The sequence below is a fragment of the Pagrus major genome, chromosome 10 (genome assembly GCF_040436345.1).
Source record: "Pagrus major chromosome 10, Pma_NU_1.0".
Lineage (NCBI taxonomy): Eukaryota > Metazoa > Chordata > Actinopteri > Spariformes > Sparidae > Pagrus > Pagrus major.
The window spans coordinates 10673842-10684692 of NC_133224.1; the positions used below are offsets into that span (position 1 = coordinate 10673842).

General features: G+C 38.6%; 1 protein-coding gene across 2 annotated transcripts; it reads right to left on the reverse strand.

The window, feature by feature from the left end:
- Positions 1–3238: 3238 nt before the first annotated feature.
- Positions 3239–7853, reverse strand: LOC141004125 (transmembrane protein 272). Of its 2 annotated transcripts, none has more exons than XM_073475623.1 (5): positions 7767–7853; positions 6768–6853; positions 6632–6682; positions 6281–6487; positions 3239–5732 (listed from the first exon to the last, which is right to left on the reverse strand). In XM_073475623.1, the coding sequence occupies exons 2-5, from the start codon at positions 6829–6831 to the stop codon at positions 5524–5526; spliced, it is 531 nt and encodes a 176-aa protein (XP_073331724.1). In that variant the 5' UTR covers positions 6832–6853; positions 7767–7853; the 3' UTR covers positions 3239–5523. The 2 variants fall into 2 exon arrangements, with proteins under 2 accessions (XP_073331724.1, XP_073331723.1); XM_073475622.1 differs by having other exon boundaries at positions 6768–6873; positions 7767–7839.
- Positions 7854–10851: the final 2998 nt, after the last annotated feature.

Here is a 10851-nt window from a genome sequence, read left to right on the forward strand (position 1 = left end):
TTTCCTGATGTTATTAATAAACTTAACAATATATTATATTCTATTTAGTTTGTGCATGGCTGCTTGTGTTAAGGCAACATTAAACACTGATACAATGGGAAGTTTGGCATGTTTTGTTAAAAGAGAAAAAAAGAGCTTAAAGAAAAAAAAGTGTATATATTTGTACTGAAACTTAAGTATCCAATTGGCATCAGTGTCAAAAGATTTTATAAGATAAACATAAACATAACATTTCTCCAACAATACTGCACATTTATACAAAGAACAAAAATGTTATTCATAATATTCAAACATGATCTCCCATTACAAAATACTGGTGGGGAAAGGTTATGAATTTCAAAAACATATACTAGCATACCATCATTTCAGTGACATAATATACTTAACCATGTAATGCTGGCGCTCGAGGTGAAGGATCTCCTTTTCCAGTATTTTCATTAAAAAAAAATCTGCTGACAAACCCTCAGTAAAATGTACACAAGATAGATCCACATGAAAACAGATGAATATTCGTATATTCACCCTCATTAAATCACCCACTTCTCTGTATATTTATTGTTGTGTTGTCTTTTAATCATCACCACACGGGCAAAGGCATGAGCAACAGCTGTAGAGAAGGAGGAGGCCTAACATTATGTAGTTGAGGTTGATGGTCCAGAAGGCAAACAGGTAAAGTGTCTTGTTGCAGTAGTTTTCAATGTTAACCGTCTTATTGTAGTTGGGTTCATAGATGGAGTAAACCCACACATTGCCTAGAGACAAAGAAGATGATAATTACTTTTCACAGAAGTTAACCCATTAACAGTACATCACTGTGACACAAGGACTGATTTTAGCTTGTTAGCTCTGTGTGAAGGAACAACATTAGCATTCCTGTGGAGTTGTGTTTCTGGCCACCTAAGGAATCTAAGTCGACTATTCAATCTCTTTTAGCTCTGCTTTGGTCTCCACCACCTCCAGAGGGTAAATATCTGGTGCTTTAATTAAACGTTCCACTATGTTCACCAGCTAGTGGTTAACCTTGCTATTTGGTGCTAGGCAGGTAGTGGACAGAGGGTTTATAAGAGGTGTTTGTCCAGGAACATCTGTGTTTGGAAATTATGCCGATGCCGAAATAGCGCATTTAACACTCTTCTCTGAAGGTACGTCACTATTAACGATACCATTCACATAGCACATTCTCATTTGATCCATTGTTGAATATGTAAAATGTAAATGTAAAATATAATATTCATTATTATGAATGAAAATGAGCCTTTTATAGAGGGAGCAGGTCCTCATGCACTTAGTCTGCCATGTTTCTACAGTAGCCCAAAAAAGACAAACCAAATACTGGCTCTGGAGAGAACCTACAGCATTTTTTAGCATTTACAGTGGCCACCGTAGTGGACGGTGAGATGAGGGGTGTTCAGTTGGCTGCAATCTGCAACCTCACCACTAGATGCCACTAAATTATACACACAAGACCTTCAAATTTCTTTCCTAAAGGGGCTATATGTTAGAAATTTGGATGAAAACATTCAAAAAAGGTGGGCGGCTACAGTTAGCAGCAGTTAGCAGTTACTATAGTGATATGCTGCCCCCTGTTTTTTGTTTTGAATATGAATTTGACAGGTGTCCAATTCTTACGAACTGCACCTTTAAAGGGAAGGAGCGCTCGCAGCCCTGACACAGTATTGCCTTATAAACTTGTAGTGGCTAACACGTTAGCAGATAGTTGCCTTTAAGTGTCCAGCAGTCACAGAGCGACATGTTGTTGACCAATTATGTCAGTTACACAGGTACATGTTGTGGAAAAGGCCTAAAACTAAAACAATGTGCTAAAAGAGGCTGAAAAGCTGCGAGCAACACCTTTCACTTAACAGCCATTTTGAGTGATTGCTGATATTGACTTGAGCTTTAACTACCTATGTTAGAGCTTAGAGAGTTTGGCTTACCAGCTATGAACCAGCAGAAGAAGAAGAGCGAGACGAAGCTGCTCCAAATCGGGCTGTGATTCCCGAAGAAGGCATTGCAGGGCAGGACGGAGAGCACGGCCAGCAGCATGGAGACGACTCCCGCTACCAACAGGTAGATGGGGACGTAGGGCTCCCGCGGGCATTCACGCTGGTAAATCGCTCCTGTAGGACAAAGTGCAAGCTGTGTATCACTTCACCTGACTTATTTTGTATTAATCACTTCTTTAATTCTCATTGTCTCATATGCCAAATGTTGCTTTAATAACACAAATTAATGCACAAATCACCTACCTATTGCAAACTGAGCAAAAGGCATGACACACAGGATCACCCTGATACATACTGAAGGAAGAAAGACAGAATAATTTAATTAATTTTAACAAGTCAACCTGTAATGGCTCTGATGATGTTAATTTAATATATGCATGACTTCTGCACATTGCTGTCTCTCACCGGTTAATGGTCCAGGCAGTGGGCGGATGGATCTGTTACTATCTGACATCGTCTGTTATAATGAATCCAACCTACCAAGAGAGAAACACATGAGAAAATCCAGTCTGCACGCTCAAAACTGGCAGTGGGACGACATTTCACAAGATGTCCCTGAAAATAACTGTCATTTTGCTTCTTTTAACTGCAAGAACAGTATCAGCAAGTAACAGTAGCATAATCTGATTAATACATTTAAAAGTTTCTACAGGAAAGAGGGGTTTTCTTTGCTTCAGCTGGAAATTAATAACAAAAACGCAGTAAATTAATTTTATTTAAGTTCAATGAATAAGGTGGCATGTAGAAACAATAAATAATAACCTGTAATAGTAATCAGAGAGGACATGCTTTACCTTATTGTGTGTAAGAGTGTCTCCTCGGTGTATCTCCTCCCTGATGGCTGGAAACTAATTTTGATGATACGTTGAGACATAATTTATAATTTCACATGACCTTTTGTGTGGCCTCAACTTCCTAATGCAGCTCCTTTTTTCTGTTCCCCATCTATTACAATGTTAAATGACGGGAAAGTCAAAATAATTCAGCATTCATGATTCATTTTCATTTTCATACACTCTATAACCTGTTTTTAATGTTTGATCCCATCGTCTTTGGTCTTGTCTTACAACTTGAATATGATTTAAATCAATATTTTTTTTCAATATATAATGTCCTTCCTCTTTAGTCCCTGTATGACTGAAAAAGGACATTTTTTTTAATGAAATCTATGATTTTCTTGTCTCTCAAACCAGATCAGAGGCCTCAATTGCAATACTCAAGACACGGAGCAGTTAAGAGTTAAAAGGAGTTTACTTTGGATGGTTTTCAACAGAGCAAACAAAACCACAGAACAATCAGAAAGGCAAAAACAAACAGAAGGCATATAACGACAACTAGAGCTAGGTTGAGATTGTGTTCCACAGCCGTTGATCTGGCAAAGTTTGACTAATGTGGGGCAGGTGTGCAGGTGGGTGTGGAGATCAGGTGGTTAGATTTGGCACGAACACACAGGGAGCAGCTACTGGCCTGGTGGAGAATGAATGGATGGAGAATATTCTGCAGGTTAATCACAGCCAAGTCAGCGTGCTGCACTTCTAACTGAGCTTACAGCAGCTGCAGCTGGCAGCAGCTAGTGGTTACTTTAGCAACCAGTAAAGCTATCTGTCCATCAGGAAACTGTAAATCATGGCTGCACAGCTAACTGAGCTAATTAGCTAAGAGTAGCTACAGTTAGCCGTGCAGCCGGAGGAGAGTTAGGCTAAATTACAACCAAATCAGTGAGCTGCAAAGCTAACTGAGCTAGCAGCTAGAGTCAACAGCAGTTAGAGGTTATCAAAATGTAAAGGTATCTGTCCATCAGGAAACTGTTAATCACAAATGCATGACTAACTGAGCTAACTAGCCAACAGCAGCTACAGTGAGCCATGCTGCACAGCTAACTGAGCTTCCAGCAGCTACAATGAGCAGCGGTTAGTGGTTACTTTGGCAACAAGTAAAGCAGGTTGTCCTTAAGGAAACTTCGTGAATCATGGCTGCACAGCTAACTGAGCTAACTAGCTAACGGCAGCCGCAGTTAGCTGTGCAGCCAGAGGAAAGGTACATTACAGCCAAATCAGCTACAGTTAGCAGCAGCAAGCTATCTGTCCGTCAGGAACTTCGTAGAGTTGAGAGTTTCATCAAAATCAGTGACATAGTTTGTGGTTTGTGATTTTATTTTCTGTAATCTTTACACGCTTCTCATAATAAATCATGCTTCATCTCTTTTACATGTGTTTCCATCAAATGATTGTTATTTTAAGGTAAAAGTTACATGATGCTTTGTTCACCCATCTGACTAATGATTATTTGGCAAGAAGGTACTATAAAATAGCTGTTTTGGTGTCATATAGAGACCACTTCCCCTGATTTCTTTCAATATTAGTGTGACCTGAGAGTTCAACGTGAGGTAAAGCATGTCTTGTGGTCAGACAGGCAGTTTTTCACATCATCATGAGCTATCATCTGACTGCCGAGCACAAAAACACAGTTCCTGTTCCTAATGAGTTCCCACATACCACATTTCCACGCGATTCTCTCTTTTGATTCTTTAGATGAAAAAATACAACACATTTAGATTGTGTGTTGATTAATAATCTTAATATTTAGTAGACATTAATAGCAATGAAACTCATCTGATACGGTTTGATCTGTAAACCAAGTTTAGTGTTTTTAATTAAACATAAGTGAGCGATCGAAAGCGTTATAGAATTATTTTCATAAAGGCTTTTGACATAAGAAATCATTGTCTGGTAAAGTGCATGGCAGAAAATGTGTAGTCTGATTGATAAATTAACAGTTTTATGTTTTATAGATACATGATACAAAATATTAACAAACATGAGCATTAAAGCAACTAAGAGGCAAAATTAACGACTTTATGCTGCACAAAATTAAGCCCAATTCCTGACTCAACCTGTAAACAATACGTCTTATTTATCTTTCAGCATTGAGACAACAGTTACAGATGTGATTTATAACCAGTGCGAAAATCTACAGCATCTCGGGGGGGATCAGCATGTAACTACTGGGGCTGGGACATATAAGTCTTGTGTTGCAAAGTATGAAACATTAAAGGGACAGTTCACCACAATGTCCTACCTGTAGTACCATTTACCCACCTAGATTATTCTAGTGTGAGTTTTGGAGATGTCGGCTGTACGGATGTCTGCCTTCACTCAGGTCGTGATTTCTGGAAAGAGATATTGCTGTTGAGGTTTTTGAATATGTTTTTTTGGGGTGCTTTGAGATCCAAAATACGAGAGAGAACAATCTAGATGGATAAATAGCACTAAAGCAAAGAGGTAAAATATGTAGTTTTGATTCTGGATTGAACTGTCCCTTTAATTTGGCAAACTACAAAGATTCATTCATCCCTGTAATGTGCTTCCCTTACCCTCAAAGCTCAGATTGGAAAAGGTAGAACAAGAAGAACGACTTGGGTCTTTGTACATATACAACAGAAAAACAGCCTCAGCAGCCAGCTCATGGCGTGAAGCCCCATGAGATGCATCCCGCCTCCTCTTTAGTTAGTTTGTCTCTAGACATCGTCGTCAGCGTCGGCTCGGCCACACATGCAGAAGCAGACGAGGACGAGGCAGCCGCCTACCAGGATCACACCGAAGAGGATGTAGACAAGGGTGGTGATCCAGAAGGCAAACAGGTAGAGTGTCCTGTCACAGTACGGATCCATAGCTGTTGTGGTCTTGTCGAAGTTCGGCTTGTAAATCGAGTAGATCCACACGTTACCTGGACAGAAAAGAAACGAAGGGAAACGTCAGATTTGTTTAACGTGGGGCAGAAATCACAGTCCTGAAGCCAGTATTCCACCACCTGCTCACTGCTTGTAAAATGTACACTGATGTAAAGTGTCTGTAACTCTGAACTCAAAGTCAGCTAAAGCACTTCCTGTTCCTCTGAACAGAAACTCTGGGTTGAAATTGGAATGTGAAAAATATTTATTTCTCCTACATAAATAAAACGCAAAACACAAATAAAACCAAACAACCAAAACAATCAATGAAATGTGGAAAAAGGCTTAGGTCTGGCATCATGTTGGTAAAAGATATATTTTATGTAACATTTCTGGAGGCTGTTATACTGAGAGGGGTTAATATTTAATCAGACTGGTGTGAACTTATGGCCAGCTTTCTGTTTGAGGTGTCACAAATTAAACACACACCCAGGACGCACTAACAGAAAGCATTTCCCTTGGGTGTGTTGTGATATCAGATCAATCTTTGGTCATGCTTCCGCTCTGCGTGCTTGCTCATCAGTCTACCGCTGTTTAAACTCACCACAGATAAACCAGCAGAAGAGGAAGCTCGAGATCAACGAGTTCCAGGTCGCGCAGACTCGGTACAGCGGGTTGGTCGTGCCATCTTCGGGTTCTTGAGCGCACGGGAGGCAGGAGAGCAACGCCAGCACCAGGGCGAAGACTCCCAGCACTATCAGATAGATGGGGATGTAGGGCTTCCGCGGACAGTCATTCAGGTGTATCGCACCTGTTGGACACACACAGGGGGGGTGATGACGTCGCGTTGTATTCTCACAATATTTAGGAAATAATTCATCCACAAGTGCAGAAAGTTTCAGACATTTCAAACGTGATTAAAATGCCTGTAAATGTGCATCACTCACTCACTCACCAATTGCAATCTCAGCAATGGGCAGGACACAAAGAACCAACTTTGAAATTGCTGAAAGAAGAAGTTTAGATGTTTAGATAAACGTGCACGCAATCTGAGGCAAAATCCAACAATGACAGGGACGTGTGTGACTCACCTAGTACCGGTGTCGGGGGTTGAGGAGTACTGCGGATTTGTCGAATAAGCCTAGTGTTTGACATGATGGGTAACGAGGACTCCAACCTACAGAGAAAGACAAAGAGCTGACACAGAAGTGTACAATAATGTTGTTTAAGAAGTAAAAGAAATTGGCAGTTTTCATGCAATGCGAGCGACAAATAACAAAGGTCATAAATACGTAAACATGATGTAAAGAGCGTTTGTTCTTTACATTCTTCTTCGCAGTCATTTTTAGAGCGACAACGGCAAAAATGTGCTGAGCCTGAGCCGAGGTGACCTTGATGACACCGCTATGTCATCATCTGGTGGAGTTTCCCTTTATAGCTGTAGGGAAATCACTTGTAAGTGTCCTGCTGTACATTTGAATTTTACTATGCTGCTCCTTAGAGAGATCTGTTACAACCTACATTTAATTCACTTTGTATCTTCATGAGCCAGTTTATGTTCACACACACACAATAGTACATTTACTCTCTGAATAAGAGCGAAGAGGTTTGGCTGCATTCCCCACAGAGCCAGTTTGACCAATAATACAGGAAGAGCAGCAGCAAGAGTCAACCTGTGCCCAACCAACCATAAAAAATGAAGGAACATTGAGGAATGTGAATTGTTTTGGTTGCACTTTATATGATTGGAAGTTGAATCACATGATTTATCCTCCTGTGTAAAAACTTAAAACAGGGAAATAAAAAAATGGACTTTTGAGCACTTTCAACAGGTTAACGTCAAGTTTTCAAAAGCAACACTCACATGCAGGCTGAGAAAGATACTTTGGTAAAAAACCTGCTGAACAAATGCTGTCAGACCTGAACAGATAACGTGAGTCCTTTAATTTGAACCTGCTGACTCTTCTCCTCTCCGCCCCGACGCTTTCGATTCTGCTTCCTGGAGTCTGTCAGTGAGTTTCTCTCCAAATAAACCCGCACAAAGTCTCTAAAGTGTAGTAAAAAGTTTTGTTTTATCCTGTAACTCTTACCTGTGGCTGTGGCTGGGCTCGCCTCTCCTCTACCTGCTGCTGTCTCCGCTGCGCTGCTCGCACTCAGCCGCGCCTGTTTACACTGACAAGCCTCCGCCGCTCCACAGCGCGCATGCGCAGAGAGGGCGGTCAGCTGATAACTGATGACAACAACAATACTGTACCACAATGTCGAAATACTGTGGAGCAACACAAAATCTATCTTAGGAGGTGTACAAAATGAAGAACCAAAAATAAAAGTTCTCATTATGCAGAATAACATCCTATATATTTAATTATAATGATAGATTAATCAATATCTGCATTATTGTATCTTTGCATGTGGTAAAGGTTGGGCTTTTTTTTTTTTTTACTATACATACTGCCAGGAAGGGGTGTCACGATATAGCCTAGCAGTATTGAAGATAATTGTGATATTCAAAAATGCAATATTACGGAAGCCCTAAAGGGCCATGCATTCATACATTTTATTTCCTCCGTTTTCCCGTGATAACGAGTTCATTTCATTTGTTTTCTCGAGATCTCGAGTTATTATCTCGAAATAGAGATAACAAGTTAATTTCATTTGTTTTCCCGAGATAACGACTTAATTTCATTTGTTTTCTCGAGATCTCGTTATTATCTCGAAATAGAGATAACGAGTTAATTTCATTTGTTTTCTGGAGATCTCGAGTTATAATCTTGAAATAACAACTGCCGTTTTCCCGAGATAACAGGATAATCTTCTCGAGATCTCGAGATAACGAAACTTTGTTTTCCCGAGATAACGATATAATTAATTCGAGATCTTGAGAAAACAAAACGATAGTGTAGTATATTAAATCATTGCAGGAAACATCATTCAGTGTAGCAATGTCAGAGGAGCAGGAGCATATCGATTACCGCGTCACATATCTTTTCAATCAAGGCCTGACACAGGCTGAAATATCATTATGCCTTGCTATTACAGATAATATACACATTAGTGTGCGTAATCTAAAAAGACGGTTAGCAAGGCTTCAGCTACATCGGCGGCGCAATCTAAGTGAGCCTGATGTCGTCGTTAACTACATAGCTGACCAGCTACGAGGTCCCGGGCGTCTCCATAATCTCAGGCCTGTCATATCACAGTCATTATCTCGAGATCTCAAATTAATTATATCGTTATCTCGGGAAAACAAAGTTTCGTTATCTCGAGATAATTATCCTGTTATCTCGGGAAAACGGCAGTTGTTATTTCGAGATAATAACTCGAGATCTCGAGAAAACAAATGAAATTAACTCGTTATCACGGGAAAACGGAGGAAATAAAATGTATGAATGCATGGCCCTTTAGGGCTTCCGTACAATATTGATATAATAATAATAACAACAACAACAATAATAATAATAATAATAATAATATTTTGTAAAATAATAATAATAAATAATCCAGTGCCTCTTAAACCATTTCTGTTCCTTTTCTCACCCACATTGTCACAGAGGATGGTGGTAATGCACCTAAATCCTGCCTGCCATAAAATAGAAAGAAGAAGAAGAAGAAGAAGAAGAAGAAGAAGCAGAAGAAGAAGAAGCGAGCCAGCTACAACTATGGCTACTATTTGTTGGACAAAATTATGTCATAGGAGAGGACAGACAAGAGCGTGACACTCTTCCCGTACATATTGCGATAATATATTGTGAATACTTTCGGCCACAGTAACCATGTAGTGAAAATCTGATATCGATAGGTATCTTGTGAAATACATCAAGGAATCAATAAAGTTTTTTCTTTATCAATGCTAACACGTTATCAATTTATTTGTTGATTATAGGCTATTTTCTTAATGTTTATCTGAATCTGCAAGGTAACTAAAGTTATCAAATGGGGGGCAGCATATCACCAGAGTTACCACTAACTGCTGTTTACCACAGCTGCCATTAGCTAGTTAGCCCAGTTAGCCATGCAGCTAGCAGTTTGGACTGGGAGCTGAGGGACAAGAGGAATGTACCTGAACTTTGGCAAGCTGGTCAGCATGCTAACGTAAGTACAAACATCTGCAACATAGAGACATCACAATGTCAAAACTGCTATTTATTCACATTCTGCTGATAATTTTAGTTATTTTTTGTTTTAAACTAAAATCCTTACATACTGCCCCTTTAATGAGTTACTTCTATACCCAAAGCCACATTCATAGTAACAATGGAGATGAGCGATTCCCAACCTGTGGCTTCCTTTTTATGTCTATTCATTAAAATGCAAATCCTTATCTCTAAGTTTAAACATAATTAACGATGAAAGTAAAATAAAATAAAAAGACACACAACATGTGCCTAAAATGTCTAAAAGGGATCCTTGTCAGGGAATACAGAGAAAAAAAGAAAAAAGAAGAATAAGAATTGTGAAAACACACAGAGTCTAATGGGAAAATCTAAGTAATTAAGTGGCATGAAGTGCAGAGAGAACAGATGGGTACACAAAAAACTTTTCCCTCAAGTGAACCGGACCTCAGGTGCAGGTAATGGTAGTTAATGGGACCGCTCTCTTCCAAAAGCAGCCCTCAAATAAAACAGGCGCTGCCTCACGATAAACAAATGCTGCCAAATGAGAAGAGATAAAGGCTTTTTATCTTGTGTTTGTATAACTTGCACTGGAGCAAAGTGTGGACTGAACTCATACGGCAGTGACTATGGTGACACAGTAGTTTCCTCAGTAGTATCAGCTTCAGTTATGTCAAGTCAACTCTGTGGCAGCGTAGCTCCATGATACAAATAAAAAGGTAGAATATATGACATATTATTTATTATATATATATATATATATATATATATATATATATATATATATATATATATATATATATGTATATATATATATATATATGTATATATATATATATATACATATATATATATATATATATACATATATATATATATATATACATATATATATATATATATACATATATATATATAATAAATAATATGTCATATATTCTACCTTTTTATATATACATTTTATATATACATATATATATATACATATATATATATATATATACATATATATATATACATATATATATATATATATACATATATATATATATATATATATATG